Genomic DNA, 18733 nt, shown 5'->3' with positions numbered 1-18733 from the left:
CATGGAGGATCCTTGAGGATATTGTGCTAAGTGAAATAAGCCAGTCACAAAACAACAAATACTGTATGATTCCGTTTACACAAGGTACCTAGAGAAGTCAAATTCAGGGAGAATAGAAGTAGAATGGTAGCTGAGGGGAGGGAGGGGAGAAAGGAACAGGGAGTTAGTGTTTAATGGATACAGAGTTTCAGTTTAGAAAATGAAAAAAGTTCTGGAGATGGACTGTGGTTACAGTTGTACAAGATAATTATACTTAATACCACTAAGTTATACACTTTAAAGATGGTTAAAATAGTAAATTTTTTCCTATGTTTCATAATTAAAGAATAATTTTAAAACATTTAAAATGTTACAATATATATATAAATGAAAAAAAACCAGTAAAACTAATTTAATAGGCTATAAATTACTTCTTTGTAAAAACCTATCAAGAATATCTGAATAGTACTTGCCTTCTTGTCATGTAACTTCTGATGCACATTGAGCTTTTCTGCTGTGCCTTGGTGAGTTGTCATACTCCTAAGTGTGAATGAACGTCCAACATTTTAGTCTTTGGTGTGAAATACCTGAGCCTTTAATGTGAAATTTTTTGCCTGCATCACCTCTGGGACATCTTCATCTTTTTCCTTCCATTGCTCTCCTCCTTTCGTATTGGTAAGAATGCCTTCACTAGGGGCGCCTGGGTGGCTCGGTTAGTTAAGCAGCTGCCTTCGGCTCAGGTCATGATCCCCAGGTCCTGGGATAGGCCCTGCGTGGGGTTCCCTGCTCAGCTTCTCCCTCTCCCTCTGTCCCTCTCCACTGCTCCTGCTCTATCTCAAATAAACAAAATCTTAATTAAAAAAATATAGAAAGAATGCCTTCGCTGGGCGCCCATGGCTGCACGTGTCCTCTCAAAAGGTGTCAGGGACATTCTCGCATTAGTTTTTCCTTCTAGAGCTCTATTTATGTTTGATCCACCTTTCAACTCCAACTTCACTGCTTTTTTGCTGCTCTTTCATCTTTGTTGGGCAATTCCCTCTTCTGGTTATCCATTTCAGTAAAATGTCATGTGGATTTATCGCTATGAGACAGTCCACATGAGGACCTATTCTGCGATAACTGGGAACCGAGGAGAAGCGTGGTGACGGATCACAGGCAGACTCTGAAAGAAGTGACATGGTCGCTGATCATGACAAGTGTCTGTCACACCTGTGGCGACTGGTGGGCTGTGGCAATAGCAGCTTATAATACCATCACTCAGTTCAAACACAGGCCTAACTGAAATCTGAACCCTGTTCCTTGGTCTGCTTTAACTCAACTCTGGTAACTGAAACCCATGCATATCAGAACCAAGCAAGGCAAATGCTATTTCTGTATAATTACAAACCGAGAGAAGAAGACCAGAGGAAAGGAACAGGATTCTTAGAGAACCTTGGAGAATCCGAAAGACAACTACAGTGGTTAAAGGTCAAAGAGGAAGGAAAGAGCGCCACACTCAAGAGAAGGCTCTAGAAGGATATCACTGGCCAAAGCATCAATACGCTAAACAAAGGTTAATATGGATTCTAAAGCTTAAGACCAAAACCACTGTCAATTTAAAGCTACTTTACTTTTCCATGTTTAGATAAAGCGTCCTATGAAAAAAGGAGCTACGAGTCTACTTTGCAGCATGAGCTTTCTTCGCTTCGTACAGCTATGGCCTATAAGGAACACAACAAAATATTTTAAAATATAAGAAAATAAAAACGTCAGTCTGTAGATGGTTAAGGGACAAACCACACAGAGTGAGCTCCTGTCAGAGGTTCTGGTCCTAACCCTGAGAGCAGGGGTAGGCTGGAGTAGTTTCCTGGGGCTGCTGTAACAAGTTGCCACAAACCCGGTGGCTTAAAATGATAGAAATTTCTCTCTCCCAGTTCTGGAGGCCAGAAGCCTGAACTCGGGTTCGCTGGGCTGAAGTAGGCTGCGGGCAAGGCTGCACCCCCAGCCCCCGGAGGCTTTAGGGAGAATCCATTTCCTGACTACTCCAGCTTCCGATAGCTGCTGCCTCCTGGGCTTAGGATGGCCACCAACTCCAATCTTAAGACCAGCATCTCCAAATTTTTCTCCCCGCTCCCATTTTCATACTGCCTTCTGCGTGAAAAATCTCCCCTTGCCTCCCTCTTGCAAGGATATGCATGAGTGCATCAGACCTCATCTGGAGAAGGGGAGAGCCACCTGGACGGTCTTCCCATCTTAAACTTTAACTTCACCACACCTGCAAAGACTTCCTCTTGGAGGCTGCTAGATTAGGTAACACTCTGAGGTTCCAGGGATTCAGACATGGGAGTCTTTTCTCTTCTCCTTTGTTTTAATTTAAATTCAATTAATTAACATATAATAATGTATTACTGGTTTCAGAGGTAGAGGTCAGCGACTCCTTAGTCTTACATAATACCAGGGCTCAATACATCACCTGCCCTCCTTAATAAGACCTACATATTCTTTGGGGGACCATTTTTCAGCCGACCCCAGAGGCAACAGAGTTAAACTCACACATTGAAAAGATCACCACGGTGGGGGTGGAAGAGGAACAGGGCTACTGCAGTGATCCGAGCCAGAGGTGGCTTGGACTAACCAGGTGGCTGGTGGTAGAGGTGGGGATGAAGAGAAGTGAATGGAAAGAGATACCCAGACATGAAGGTGAGTAAGAGGGAGGTGTCACGAGGGCCTCCTAGACTTCTGGCGTGCATGAGCTTATTTCAGGTGGTGCCATGCACTGAGCCTGGGAGCACCCGTAGACCGAACATGTAGGAGACGATCAAGCTAAAGAAGGAACCTGCAAGGTGCTGGGTAATGCCAGAGAAAGTAACAAGAGAGTTTCTTTTGGAGGAAGTGAGGGAAATAGCATACTGTGGGGATGGGGCCAGATCTTCCACTCAGTCTTTTTAACATGGGCTCTGTGAGCCTTCACGTGGTCACATACAAAGGGATAACCCTACTACTTATCCTCAGGGCCCTGGACAGAATTGGGATTAAGAAAGAAATGCACATGACTCAGTGCACATTAACAGGAAGCACTGATCCTGCACTTGATTACCACTGGCTGATTACCACCTGATTATCATTCTCTGTTGCTCTCTGCCTGCGTGGAGGTAATGCAAAGACCAAGACTTGTAATGATTATAAGACTGTCATACATCTAACTTTATTCTGATTCCTCTCTAGCTTTGCTAATTCATAGTCACTTATTGCTCAAGGTCTGATGCTCATTTAGGGTTACTGATACATTCTGAAAATAACTCTTCAGGCTAAATAAAGTCAATTTTATTGACCACGGGACCCGGGACCACGACCTGAGCCGAAGGCAGAGAAACCAACCCACCGAGCCACCCAGGCGCCCCAACAGGGGTTAAAGTAACAAAATTGTTTTATTTTCTCATCTGTAAGTTATAATATGATCCCTTTACTATGTGTGGCAATAATCCACAAACTGCATGAATATTTCAATTGAAGATTAAACACACTCAGTTCTTTTTACAAGCAATTCAAACACTGTTTTATGTAATCAGAAATTTTAGATTTCTCTATTAAGAGACATTTCAAAGTGAAACTAGAGACTTACTCTTCATAATAAAGCTCCAGTAGCCTCTGCCTTCAGCTCAGGTCATGATCCCGGGGTGCTGGGATCGAGCCCCGCATCGGGCTCTTTGCTTGGCTGGGAGCCTGCTTCCTCCTCTCTCTCTGCCTGCCTCTCTGCCTACTTGTAATCTCTATCTGTCAAATAAATAAATCTTTTAAAAAAAAAAAAAAAAGCTCCAGTAAACTAGTTCTTATTAAACAACTCTGAACTTCGGGGCGCCTGGGTGGCTCAGTGGTTTAAGCCGCTGCCTTCGGCTCAGGTCATGATCTCGGGGTCCTGGGATCGAGTCCCGCATCGGGCTCTCTGCTCGGCAGGGAGCCTGCTTCCCTCTCACTCTCTCTGCCTGCCTCTCTGCCTACTTGTATCTCTCTCTGTCAAATAAATAAATAAAATCTTTAAAAAATAAATAAATAAATAAATAAATAAATAAATAAATAAACAACTCTGAACTTCATATAAAAGTGTGGGCCACTCACCAAGGCAACTATACTTTCCTTCAGTTTTTAGTTGAGCCACTGGTCAAGAAAACTTCATTTGTGTTTTCTTCATCATTCCTAAGCATCCTTAACTATAAATTTAGGCTTGCACAGAAAGCTCTCTGATGAGGTCTGGTTTTATTTTACTCAGATAAAACAACATTCTTCTATGAAGAGAAAAGCTCAGTTTTCAAGTTAGACTCAACTACTCTCTTATCAGCCAAGCCCAGATCTGAGATGCCACACAAGGGCTACGGAGAAACACACAAACCATTCTCTCATTTCTTGCCCTTTTTATAATAGCAATGTCACCAGAACAAGAATCTCTAAGAACTCCAACATGACAGGTCTTGACAGTTGGCTAAACGACTTTAGACAGACATTTCCCCTCTCCCATGGCCCTTTCTTTTTTTCTGTGCTACTTCAAGAGGAATAATTTCTAGCTCAATGTGTAATTTTGATAATTCAAAGTAATGAGTGTCTTGTCAATCATCAGTCCGAAAGCCATTTAGATCTAGGTGGTTGACAGCTGAAGCGAATAGTGTTCCAGATAGAAACAAAACTTTCCTGGGCAATTAAACTGACAGACTTTGCTATAATGCGGAGGGGAAAGGCAGAAACCCAATTACACCAACAATTCCAGGGGTGCAAAAAAGAAGCCCCATTCTTGCCTCGAGAACAGCTCAAGAGTCACAAGTATGCAGGTGAATTCAACCTGTTTCTTATAGACATAAAGAGGGCAAGCATAATTTACAAGATGCAAAGGTAAAGTCCTTTCTTGCACCAGAGATCAATGGCAATACATAACTTGAGATTTTGCAATTCAGTGTTTAGCATGGGGGGTAGAGAGCACTTGAAGGCTTGACAGTGACTCATTATACCAGGAACAATCCTAAAGAGGTCATGAAGCATGATCTTCGTTTAATCCAATTGTTTCTCAAAACCCGAATCTCTGTCATTTAGCAAATTCAGCTTGGATTCAGATACAAAACATCATTTTCCCTCATTTCCTATCCTGTGAGGATAGCACCACAATTTTTTACTTGTGATAAAGAGAAAATGATACAGATGTTTACAAAATCTATTAATCTGGTGATGGTTACTTTACGGGATGAAAATCCCCACGGAGTAAAAACCTGGGGGGCTGCTGCAGAGGAGGCAAGAAAGCAGAATGACAAGGCAAAAGGCTTCTATCGACATGGTGAGAAGGCCAAAGCAGGAGAGGCAGGTCGTGCTGCGAACTGTCAGAGCTCAGAGCGCATCGCGGTCAGACTCCAGGTCTCCCGGAGCCACACCCAGCGAGGAACAGGATGGGGCAATCGAGCACGTAGGGACAGGCTCAACTGACATGTATTATGGGATGCAACTGACATGGCAGTGGAGGGTAGGGCCAGGGAGAACTCTACATCTGTGTATCGAGGCACCTTATCTACATGGCATACCACTAAAGGGTACGTATGTGTTTCCTACTTGCTGCTTCTAAGTACAATGGGAACAGAAAACCATCATGAAGCACTCTGCCCTACTTCCTCTCCCTTGAGAAGAGAAGAATCACTTCTGTGGTCTCCCTGGCCATGAAACTTCGGGGTAACGGCACCCTGACTCGTGGGGATTTGGCCCTTCTGTGTGTGTGTGTGTGTGTGTGTGTGTGTGTGTGTGTGTCCTACTTAGCAAAAAGCTTGTTCACCTCCTAGGAAGGATGTGAACCATGGACCAGTTTAGACCTTGAGACTAAACGTTAGGAAGACCTGGGTGGGGACGGGGCAGACAGAGTAGGGCTCTGAAAGAGAGTCACTTAAGGCTGGAAAGGCACAGGTCCTGCAGGCTGGCCCCACCGTAAAGGGGTTCCTGGGGTTCTGCAAACCCACATGGAGAGAGACAGAAAAACCAGCACTAGCATCCATTCCTGGAGCCTTCTGGGCCCTAGAAACAGGCGTGTGTGTGCACACAAGTGGAAAAGCTGGTGGGTTAGAGCAGTCACCCCAGGGGCCCAGCACCGGAGGAACCGCACCCCTGGGCTCTGCCCTGGCACCTGTGGTCACAGAAGCAATGGAGGCCCTGCCTTCTCCATCACGCTCCTCCAGCGGCAGCCATACCGGCCGGGGCAGCCCCTCTCCGGCTGTCAGCGGAGAGACCTCACCCCTGCACTGCTCCCTCCAGCCCCAGGATTCCAGTAGCAGAACCCAAACTCGTCTCAAGCCTCAGCCGCCGCAGCTCAGCGCCTCTCCACGGCGGGATTTTGGAAATCCGTGGGGCCATCTGGGGCTGCGGCAATGAGAGCAGCACAAGGGGTGGTGGTCGTGAGGCAGCCGGAAGCATGGGAGAGGCCCGCACAGGGTGCCATGCCCCACACAACTCCTGAACCCTACTTCCAGCACAAGTACAGAGTCATGTGGCACGGTTTAAATAGGAGATTCGGTCACAATTTTAGAGAATTATGTCACCAGCAGGAGCACCACGTGTGGCCCTGGGGCTGCCAGCCAGCAACAGCTACCCCAGCCTGAGTGTGTGGCTACCACAGGCCAAAACGGAGCAGGGATGCTGAGCACTCCTGTAAGAGTCCTGAAAGCCAAGCAGTTCTGAAGAGCCAGGAAATCCTGGATACCAAATATTTTTGTATATATATTTCATTTTTCCCATCCTGTATTAAGAATCTGTCACACAGGTGCCTGGGTGGCTCCATGGGTTAAAGCCTCTGCCTTCACCTCAGGTCATGATCTCAGGGTCCTGGGATCGAGCCCCACATCCGGCTCTCTGCTCAGCAGGGAGTCTGCTTCCCTCTCTCTGCCTGCCTCTATGCCTACTTGTGATCTCTGTCCAATAAATAAATAAAATCTTGAAAAAAAAAAAAGAATCTGTCACACGCTGAGATTTATCACAAAGACTACATAGAGAAATGATTTGGGGTTTATCCTTATTTTTCCATCCTACTCCGATACAGTCTTCAGGGGAAGCCCATCACCCCCGCCCCAACTTCCCTGTAAGTTTAAATTCATCCTCTAATCCTGGACTTCTGTTAAAGGTCTTGGTCTTCAAAGTACTTGACTTGGCGAGGGATTTAAAGACAGGAGACCTATTTTCTAAGACACACTGTCAGCACACATCCCATGTCCTAATGCAGGAAACTAATTATTCGGATGCTACCCTGACACAGGCAGCCTGGCTCGTTGCAAAAATGTCACCCTTCCTCATTTGCTCAACTTCAACAGTGTTTGGCCTTGGCGTATTATCCCAGCTTCAATTAAGGTATTTTCCCCACTTTCTCTTAACATATACAAAGAAGTCTGGTCTATTACTTCTTTGATTTCAAACTTTACCTGCTCTCTCATTTTTCTTTTTTTTTTTTTTGTTTAAGATTTGAATTTATTTATTATTTGACAGAGAAAGAGACAGGGAGAGAGGGAACATAAGCGGGGGAATGGGAAAGAGAGAAGCAGGCTTCCCACGGAGCAGGGAGCCCAATGCGGGGCTCGATCCCAGAAACTGGGATCATGACCTGAGCCAAAGAAGGATGCTTAATGACTGAGCCACCCAGGCGCCCCTCTCATTTTTCTACTATGGAATGGCTTCTGAACTTTTCTTAAATCCAAATGTATTCATTACAACCAGGTGCCAGCACTCACTTCATCTGATGAAGGCATAGTGAGCATTTTGAAACATATGTAGTTTATGCTTTTTTTACTTCTCCTTTATAATATGGACCTTTAGACATTGTGTGAACAGGTCACCTGTCAATTTTATTTTAGGATCATAGGAGGGGAATTATAACATAGTTCTTATAAAAAGAAGGCATTAGATCTGATACAGTTGAGAGCCCCTGCTCTAGAACGTTTCCCTTCCCAGCCACCATGTTCTTCCAAAGACAGTTCTTCCTGAAATTCAGGACAGGGATTTTGCGGTAGGCAAGCTGGAGTTCTGCCTTCTCATGCCATAGAGGCAAATAACACCAGAACATGGCATGCCGCCACCACCCAGGGGTAGCCCAGAGCCTTGCAGGCGACTGATAAAACACCACAAAGACTGGCCAGTTAGGCTAGGCCACCTCTCAAGCACATACGACACTGAGCAGGGGATAGGGCACTCCAAGGACCACGATCCCCAGAGGTGCTGCTGCTTGGCCGAGCACAGCTGACACCAGGGGTCACTTCAGAATCAGCAGACTTCATCAGAGCCCTCTGCATTCCCTTTGATTGCCCCTGCCAGGACGAGTGTGTGCTCAGCGGCAGCTCTGCTCCCCACTGCCCTCACACGAAGCACTGGGCAGCCCGGATGCACCGAAGGCAAGAGACTGGAAGGCCAGACGGGTGTTCTGTGACCTGGTTCTGAGATGCAGAGCGTCAGTTCAGGGGGCATACTGGAGCACCTCCATGGGGTCAAGGGACATCAGGGCAGGGAGTGAGGATGAATAATCAAGTTTTACGAGCTCCTAAAGGGCACTGCCCCTGGGCTATACTTACTGACTGGCAAATAAAGGGGTGCTGATATGCCCCTGAGACCCCTTGGACCTCACGTTACTCCAGCGACCTCTGAAAAGCCAGGAACCTCAGATCAGGATGTGCACGGATCTCTACAATCTCAGCTCGTGCATACGGACAGGCGACAGTGGAAACACGGTGCAGACTTCACCAGTGCTGGAGAAAGGGACAGAAAGAGCCTGCAGGGCCACTGAAGTCTCCTACCACCTCGGATCAGTCAGAACAAGTCAGCTTATACAAAATACCCCAGCATGATGGTGGGGAGGGAACAAAGGAGGAGTCAGGGAAGCAGACAGCTCAGACCACAGACATCCTATGCCAAGCCGGGACCCTTATCCTGTAGAAGACTCAGAGCCACAAAGTGCCAAAAGCTCTGGGAGTCTCATTCTCTGGAGACAGACTCCCCGGTGGCTCATCGGGTGGCCTCTGGGCTTGAGGGTGTGTGGTCTGCATATTGCTGTCCTCCCACCCCCAAAACGGCTTTAGCAGCACACAGGCCAACCGCTCATATTGTAGAAGTTACTAGAAGAACGACGGTATAGTGTAGTGGGGAAACACACACAGACTCTGGAGTCTGATGGTCTCGGGTCACACCCCGCAATTCCATTTCCCCGTGTGACCTTGGACAGGTCGTTCAACGTAACTGTGCCTCCCCCCACCCCGTGAGAGGGAGATAACAAGAGCAGCCCGTCACAGAGCTGCAGCAGGATAAAATAAAGATTCACGTCCCGGGAGCGCTGGCATCCAGTAAGCACCAACTACTATTTACTGCGAGGGCCTTATTTGGATGTGTATTAGGAAAAGTCAGCTACCTAAGCCAGTGATTTCACAGCTATTACAGCTGTGGACAAAACTAAGTGAAAAAGTGACTGTTTCTGAGGTAGACTGAAAGACAGTTAAGTAAGCAATAGCACCTTGAAGGACTTGCTTCTACCTTCGGTGTCCCACACATGGCAGACGCTATGTTGGGGTTTTCTCCGTCATAACGGATCACCTTCCTGTAAGACAGGAGTAACTACCGGTTGTATATACATATATATATTTCTTGTGTTCTGAAATCCTCCAGCAAGAAGGAGGAAATAGAGAAAGCAACCCCAGCTGAGGAAAAAGGACTGAGACAACAAACCATCAACCACCTTTACACACAAAACAAACAAAAAGCCCCTATTTCAAACTCCAAATCAGATGCCAAGAAGTCAGGATTTTCTCTTCTGTCGCAGCAAATTTATGGATAGTTTTATACAAAAATATGTTTTTGTAACTATATATGGTGAGGGATGTCAACTAGACTCACTGTAGTGATTATTTTACAATAGATACAAATCATTTATTTTGCACACCTGAAACTAACATCTATGTTAATTACATCTCAAAAAAAAAAAAAAAAAGCAGGCAAAGTCACTCAAAAACCAGGATGCATTTCTCCCATAATAAAAAGGCTTTTGGTGGTGACTATGTACCCAGGTTTGCCCACAAAGGCAATTCAATCCCAAACTGGACCTATGTACTGGTTGAACAGCATACTAAGAATTCGGGAAACAGAGTCGGTAGTGGAAAAGGTATAAGGCAGAGTTGGGTCCCCCCACCACCCCCCAACCACAGCCCTGGCACGAGGCAATTTTGAAATAACAGGAAAATTCTTTGCTACACAGCCGTCTACTTTCTGTACATCCTTTATACTTCTCAAGCCCTTCTCTGCGTTAGCCTTTTGAAAGTCCCACCGTTTTTGCTGGGGAAGGACAGTGACCATGGCAAGGAGCCCAGGGTACAAAAAAAATGGGCCTACAAGAGCCTGAGCAAAAAGGCCTACGCCTCTGAAATATGATGATGTGTTTGGGGATCTCCAAGTGGTTTCGTGTAACTAGAATAGGAAGTGTTCTACGCTTCAGTATTCATGCTCTCTTCCTTTATGCCTTCTAACCTTCACCAAAACTTCATTTCACTCAGTACAAGTCCTCCAACTAGGGTAGGGACGATCTCCCAGAACCACCTGTTAATGCAGCATGCGGGACTCAGCACACAGATTCTTCTAAGTGTTCACATCTTTAACTTTGTGGGCTTGTGGGTGCGCGCGCGCACACACACACACACACACACACACACCCTGGAGTATACATACTCATTTTTCCTATTAATTTCCTATACATAAACTCTCCAATTAGTCTACAGGCAGTTGCACTTTTAAAAGGATCCCAATTAAACAAAATGAATCTTTAATGAATATTTAATCAGGACTTTTCCAGAAACCGCAATGATTAGGGGGAAAAAAATAGGAGCTTTTTTTTTTAAACACACACAGCCCCAAGTTGAGAAGGATGCAAAAAGGCAACAGAGGAGCTTCCTGTCTTTCCTGCCAGTTCCCTTACATCATTTCTGCTTTTCATTGCTTCTCCTTTTCTTCCATTTCTGCACCAATGGACTCTCCAGAAACTCCACGAGCAAGACACAGACATGCTGCTATGTAGGAACAGCCAGACATGCAGAAAAGACAGGCGGCCTACAAGATCCTCCCGTCCTCTAAAGCACCTGCCACAGCTTTGGGCAAAGAGGCTCAGGTACGTATTGGTCCAGGTGCCTTACACAGGCCTTTTGAGTTTTTCCAGCCAGAACTCTGGTTTGTATCAGGGGTCAATGATTTTTTTTCTGCAAAGGACCTGAGAGTAACTATTTTAGGCTCTGTAGGCTACATGGTCTGTCACAGCTATTCATTACTGTTGCTGTATTGCACAACAGCCACAGAAAAGACAAAATCAAGTGACTACGTCCCAATAAAACTTTACTTACAAAAACAGCCGCCAGAGTTGGCCCGGAGGCCACCGCCTGCAATCCCTGGATTATACTGAGCCAGCTCTATGACAAGACTGGCTCTGTAATCAACATGCTCACAAATGAGACACAGGTCATAAGGCTTTGTCATACGTGCACTAATTGTGTTAAATGATTTAGGATCCACCCTTTCATTTTAAACATAAACATATTACCAACCATGAATTTTTCTTGCCATTTGTTTTTAATAACTTTTGGCCATCTTTGTAATTTAAAATGTTAAAGAAAAACATAACCCATATAATACCAACTATTTACCAATTCTATAGCAAATCCGTATTTATTTATGGATATTTAGCCTATAGTGGCTATAAAGCATGTTCGTTGAGGATTTCTGTTTAAGCGGACAGGGGTTTTTTTTTTTTAAAGATTTGTTTATTTGACAGACAGAGATCACAAGTAGGCAAAGAGGCAGGCAGAGAGAGAGGAGGAAGCAGGCTCCCCACTGAGCAGAGAGCCCGATGTGGGGCTCCATCCCAGGACCCTGAGATCATGACCTGAGTTGAAGGCAGAGGCTTAACCCACTGAGCCACACAGGTGCCCCACGGACAGTTTTTTTAATATGACTTTTTAATAACACCTACAGCCAGAAATTGGTGGTAGTGTTGGCAGGGGAAGAACGGCCTGTGTTTTAAGGTCAGAAAGAACACCAGGAGTTAAAGCAGGAGGAGATGATGGCAGCACCAGGGAGAGGAGGGAGATAAACGTCCAGCCTGGGAAAGAAGGACGACATATTTCAGTTTGGCCAGGAGCTCCCGAGGTCTCCGGTCTTCCAGCTCAATGTGCTTCCCCTCTCCCGCTAGTTCTCCAATTAAAAATATTCCAAGTCGGGGCGCCTGGGTGGCTCAGTGGGTTAAAGCCTCTGCCTTTGGCTCAGGTCATGATCCCAGGGTCCTGGGATTGAGCCCCGCATCGGGCTCTCTGCTCCTCAGGGAGCCTGCTTCCTCCTCTCTCTCTCTGCCTGCCTCTTTGCCTACTTGTGCTGTCAAATAAATAAATAAAATCTTAAAAATAAAAAAATATTGCAAGTCAAAAAGAGAAAAAGTCACCAAGAGTTAATTACGGACATGAGGACCATGGTGAGGAACACCACGGTGAGGAACACGGGGGTCACACAACATGAGCTGATGGGACAACCAGCAGCAAAATAACCCCAGAAACCAGAGCTCTCAGGAAACACGGACCGACCAGCGGTCCGAGACAATGCCAAGTGCGGAACCAGCCATCCAACGGGACAATGTAATCACACCAATTGGTTTGCAGCCTTCACCCATTTCACAGCTCCATGTGGGTTTTTCACTGTTTCCTGGACTTCACTTCTACCTGCCACAAACTCCTCCCCTATCGTGATGCCCAGCCAGCATTTCCTCCACAAGTTTCCTTCTTGCTGAGTTAGTCCTCCTGCTCTCCACTCCCACAATTCACAGCGGGTCCTGGGCACGTCTCCCATTCCCCACACCCCTGCCAACTGTACCTACACCACAGCACCTGAAATCCAGGGCCTGCACCTTGTGAATGTAACGATCCCCTATTTTATTGTGTGTCCGAGTATCTAAAGCTCTGAGTCTCTGTCACACTCGTGGAACATCAGTTGGGGCCGGGGCAGAGGGGGAGTGAGCGCTGCTGCTTTAGATCACTAAGCCCAAAGACCAACAACAGGAATTTGATTTCAGGTAGTCAGTATCATGAAGGTACTAAGTTGTGACCTTAGGCTCAAAGCAGAAAGGCTCCACAGCAGCATGCATCCGTCTCAACCTCTGGGAACACATCCCCAAGTGCATGATGGGGTCTCAGCACCAACAATAGGGCACCTTGTTCCATTATTACTGCAGTACACAATAGAAGTTACAGTTATATTCTGAAATCCCAACTAAGGAGCCACTTAACAGCTCAAAAGAAAGACTCTGCTGTGCATATATTTCTAATTCCTATATGTCGGGTATCTAAAAGACACAATCCAGGCTTTTCATTAATTCAGAATGTCCTTCATAATAGGTTTCTATAAAGTAACCATTTCTCCTCATTCCATAGCTTGTTGATGAAACTTTTATCACGCTAGTGAGGCGGCATGAGAAAATGACCTTCTTGCTTTAATACAAATGTTATTGTTACACGAGATGCAAAATAGGTTTCTACTGTTACACCAGGAGGATAAGCTTCTGGAAGGTTTACTCCTAGGGAAAGGAGGTCTTCTTTGACAAAACAATCCTAAGAAAGGAGAAAACCAAACAGCTTTCTCTTCTGTAAACAGAGCGGAGAAGTGTTCCTAGAATACTTACAATAAAGTCACTAACTTTTCCAGCAAGCCATTCAACTCTGGAACACGAGACACTTTTACCAGTACAGAACAGGATCTAAATCTTTCATATGCTCTATGTGAGGCTAACCTTAAATATAAAAGCTACCTGCACACAAGATGTTTCTCCCTTCTGCTCAAACTATGCCATCAAGAAGCAAGCACAATAGTGGGAAAGGCATCACGTATACAGCTAGCTAGCGTTTACTGAGGGTTTACATCGTGCCAGCTACCACGGACTTTCTTTGAATCCTAACAACCACATTATGATGTACACTACTCCCATTTTATAAGCAAGGAAGCAAATTTTGAGTAACCAAAGTCAGCAGCCACAAAAAGTAGCAAAACTACGATTGTAAGCCTGGTTACAGGATCCTGGTCCACAGCCACACCTCTACACAACCATGTCTGCCAAAATACGGATCAGCAGCACACTTGGGAGGTGGCAAGAATGCCAGGCCGTCCCACATCACGAACAAATTAGATGGATCAAGGGAGAGCTCATGGCATAATGCTACCACTTCTCTCCCTTAAGAAAGTCTGAATTAGGGGCACCTGGGTGGCTCAGTGGGTTAAAGCCTCTGCCTTCGGCTCAGGTCATGGTCTCAGGGTCCTGGGATCGAGCCCCACATCCGGCTCTCTGCTCAGCAGGGAGCCTGCTTCCTCCTCTCTCTCTGCCTGCCTCTCTACCTATTGTGATCTGTCTGTCAAATAAATAAATAGAATCTTAAAAAAAAAAAAGTCTGAATTACGGGAAAATAAGGTCAGAAGGCAAATCCTAAAATACAGTTGATCCTTGAACAGTGTGGGGTTCAGGGACACCAACCATATGCAACTTTTGACTCCCCAAAAATTTAACTGCTAGTGGCCAACTGTTGACCAGAAGCCTTACCGAAAATAGTTTATTGTATTACATAGTATATTCCTATAATAAAGTAAACCAGAGGAAAATTTGTTAAGAAAATTACAAAGAAGAGAACCCTGGGTGGCTCAATCAGTTAAGCATCTGCCTTCAGCTCAGTTCACGATCCCAGGCTCCTGGGATCAAGCCCCACATCAGGCTCTTTGCTCAGTGGGGAACCAGCTTCTTTGCCTGCTGTTCGCCCTGTTTGTGCTCTCCCTGTCTGACAAATAAATTCTTTAAAAAAAAAAAAATCACAAGGAAGCAAAAATAGTACTATTTACAGTACTATTTAAAAAATCCACATGAGGGGCGCCTGGGTGGCTCAGTGGTTTAGGCCGCTGCCTTCGGCTCAGGTCGTGATCTCGGGGTCCTGGGATCGAGTCCCGCATCGGGCTCTCTGCTCGGCAGGGAGCCTGCTTCCCTCTCACTCTCTCTGCCTGCCTCTCTGCCTACTTGTATCTCTCTCTGTCAAATAAATAAATAAAATCTTTAAAAAAAAAAAATAAAAAAAAATAAAAATAAAAATAAAAAATCCACATGAAAGTAAATCCATGCTGTTCAAACCCATGTTGGTCAAGGGTCAACTGTATAATAATTCTAGGGAGACACGCAGAATGAGATAATGAAAACAGCCCTGACTTAGAACCGCTAGACTTGTGTCCTGGTCCATGCTAAACACGTAGACTCAAGCCCGTCATGATAAAATTGTATGATAATACAGCTCACCCTTTTGTTGTCACCAGAATAGTGAGAATAAAAGTGATAATATGCCAGCACCGTGCCTGGCAGAAAACGGATACTATAATAGTTTATTTCATTTTTTATTTTCAAAACATAAGTAGGGGCACGGGGGGGGGGGGAGGCTCAGCCGGTTGAGTGGCAAACTCTTGATTTCAGCTCAGGCTGTGATCTCAGGGTCGTGCTCTGGCTCAGTGGGGAGTCTGCTTCTCTCCTTCTCCCTCTGCCCTTCCCCCTGCCTGTCCGCTCTCGCTAAAATAAAATGAATCTTTTAAACACACACACACACAGCTCCTGTCTATATACTATAAATCCTCCCTGGACACCTCCCCCTCCTCTACCCTCAACACACTCACCACAGAGAAACTCCTTTTAGGTACATTTGTTTCTGTGAGAACATCATTCTCCTATCACTCATAATCTGCCTGCTTTTAACAGCACATACAATTGCCTAGATAACAGTATTTTTGCCTTATTTCATGCTTTCAATATACAGAAATCACAAGGTACTATTTAAGTACATGAAAGCAGTTTAGAAAAAATGTTAAAACAAGTAATATAGCAATTCAAAAGCAAGAAGTATTGAAATAGACAAGCACTGTATTTTGATCAGCAACTAAAGAGTAAATTTGACTCAGGCTTTCTCCAGTCTTCTCTCATACAACACAAACTGGTAATCTATAATAATAATAATAATAATAATAATAATAATAATAATAATAATAATAATAATAAATTATCACTGTACCAAACACTCATGTCTGTTTTTCCACGAGGTACATTCTCAGACTGAAATCAGCTTGGTAGCTTTTAAAAACAAAGCGGACTGAGTAAAGCTAAGATGTTTCCACTTTGTTTTTGTGTTTTTTAACAAAAAACTGATTTAAGAGTAAACCGTCTATAGTGAAGAGTTCATAGTTCTGAGATACTGTTTTGCCACTGAAAAGTGAAAGCTCCAACCATAGAACCAGCAATCTTTGAAGTCGGAATAAGTCAGGCGTCTCTACCTCGCCCCCATCCCTCTCATTTCCTTACAGACTGTGGCTCTCGATCACAGATGCACAACGGTTCCTTCATTCCTACCAAACCACCCAGGTCTGAAAAAGTGTGAAGCATGTGTCCCTTAGCCACCACAGTTGCTAATCAACATCCTGGAGACGCCTCATCACTAGAAGGACAAATCACAAACTCCGTTTCCTAAACCAGAAAGCAGATACTTCTGGTCCCCAGTGAAACTGAAGGCTCCTCCCACTCACAGAAGAACGATAACCAGGTTTCAGTTCTTTCGATTCATTTTTTTAGAAGACGCATTTTTAAAAAAAGCAATTAACTGAGCACACGTGTTCTTCCTTCCCCCTTACATATATTTACAGTCCCTCCATTTTCTTCAAGTTAGAGAGGTGCATGTAAGTCCCCTCGCTCGAAAGGCATTAGGAACTCATTTGGAGGACTGAGTTCGAGAAGACAGGCCGAGAGAGAGGAGAGCAAGCCGAGTTCCGCTGAGTTTTCTTTTTCATTCCCGCACTACCAGGCAATTACGCATGTGTTTCCAAACAAGAGAAGCTTTCCAAACAAGAGAACCGTTTGGAATGCACAACGATGCAAAGTAATGCGAGGCACAAGAAACGGGCACGATGCAGCTGGTGTGCTCCGTGTCACAAAGGCTGCTTGGGCACAGCACGGCGAGTCTGAGGCTTCCAGCTGCCTCCTATCGCATCCGGTCCCAGGTCCCCAAAACCAACGGGCTCCGGACCGGTGAGAGAGAAGCGGACAAGCACTGGGCGCCCCTCTCGGGGGGGCGAAAAAGTGAGAGGAGACCGCGGGGAGGACGGGTAGCGGGTCCCGCGGAGCCAAAGGACAACAGCACGGGGCTGGAAGGGGGCGATGTGACAAAGGCGCAGAAACGCCCGCTGCAGCGCAGGCCGAGGGAGGCGACCTGGGCACCGGGGCCAGGGATTAGGGACCGACGGGATGGGGGAGGAGGCTGCTGGGGCCAGCGGCAGACCGCGGCGCGTGAGCCGGCCCGGAGGGGCGCGTGGCTGGGGCGAGGGGAGCAGGGCGCGTCGGTCACCTGTATTGTTTGAAAAGCTGGTCCGACTCCCTGAAGCCGTTGTTGAGCAGCATGTTGATGCCAGCCAGGGCCAGCTCCGCGTCCTGCAAGGGCGCCGCCGCCGCGGCCACCGCCGCCGCGTCTCCGTCGTCCTGCCGCCGCGGCCGCTGCTGCTCAGAGCCCGCCATGGGCGCCCGAGGCTGTGCGCAGGGCCGAGGCGAGGTGGGGCGGCAGCTGCTGCGGCCCCCACGCGCCCGGAGCCCGGCTCTACCTGCCCGGAGCTGCGCGCAGCAGAGCGGGGCGGGGGAGGGGCTGGGCGGGCTGGGCGGGCCGGGGCGGGAGGAGGAGCCGGGCGAGCTGCAGCGCGGCGGGGTACGTGAGCGCCCAGGCCGCCACCTCCCGCCGCGGCGGGGATTACTCAGCAGCCGCCCGCCCGCCTGCTCCTCCCGCTCCCTCCGAGACGCCCCCTCGCGCGGGCACCCAAGTGGAATCCGTTTCCGGGTGTCTCTCACCCCGCCGAGCCGGGGCCCGAGCAGCCCCCGCACGCCGCCCAGTCCCTCCCGGCCCGGGTCCCCACCCCGCCGCCCTGGGCCAGCGCGCCGAACCTGCTCGGACACTCGCGAGGCACCGAGGCCCGGACTCTAGACTCTTTCCTCCGAAAAAGCCGAACCCGGGGGTCAGCGGGGAAGCAAGCGGGCTTGAAAGGGGGACAGGGAACGCCACCCGGGGCGCAGCGAGAGCGCGCGGCTGGAGACCACCTGGCCGCACGATACCCTGGCAGGCAGCGCCTGAAACCCAGAGCCGCCTACGCCCGCGACCCCGAACTTATTCCCGACCTTGGGCCGACCCCCCCGAGCCCAAGATAGCCAATCCCCGAGGAGGTGGGAGGAGGGGGCGGGGCCCGAGGGCACCTGCGGGACAGCTGCGGGAACCCAGCGCAGAGGAATTGGAGCAGAGAGAATCCGGGATCCTGGTACGCACCCTTTCCGGCCGCCACCAACATTTTTGCCCCATGGGGCAAGAGGACAAATGGCGGCCGATGTGACATACACCTAAATATTTAAAGTTTATAAATTAAGCTCTTCAAATGTTTTCTTTTATTGCCCTGACCATTATACTTTCATGCCAATGAAACAGGAAAGTAAGTATAAAACTGTGGTTTATTATATGACCGAGTATAAGGAAAATGTCAAAGATGACCGAAATCAGTCATTGTTGCATATGTCTGACTGTTCTAATGACGGCCTGGTAATGTCTGTGTGGGTAACACTATGGAGACTATTCACAGAAGTGATTTTTATGTTTGTCCATAAATTTATATTTTTCACCTTTATTTTAGCAAAATCACTAAATCCGTTGTGACAATCAAG

The 18733-nt window shown here is 47.0% G+C and overlaps 1 protein-coding gene across 2 annotated transcripts in view; it reads right to left on the bottom strand.

Moving 5' to 3' along the window:
* Nucleotides 1–18127, bottom strand: part of TTC39C (tetratricopeptide repeat domain 39C) — a 106810-nt gene extending 88683 nt beyond the window's left edge. For both annotated transcript variants that reach the window (XM_046024711.1, XM_046024712.1), the window contains exon 1: nucleotides 17385–18127. In XM_046024711.1, coding sequence (XP_045880667.1) covers nucleotides 17385–17551 — 167 coding nt within the window. In that variant the 5' untranslated portion in view covers nucleotides 17552–18127. The remainder of the gene's footprint in view (nucleotides 1–17384) is intronic.
* Nucleotides 18128–18733: the final 606 nt, after the last annotated feature.

Source organism: Meles meles, chromosome 12 (assembly GCF_922984935.1).
Source record: "Meles meles chromosome 12, mMelMel3.1 paternal haplotype, whole genome shotgun sequence".
Classification (NCBI taxonomy): Eukaryota; Metazoa; Chordata; class Mammalia; order Carnivora; family Mustelidae; genus Meles; species Meles meles.
Note: the sequence above shows the minus strand (reverse complement) of the source record. Positions and strands in the feature narration are given on the sequence as shown.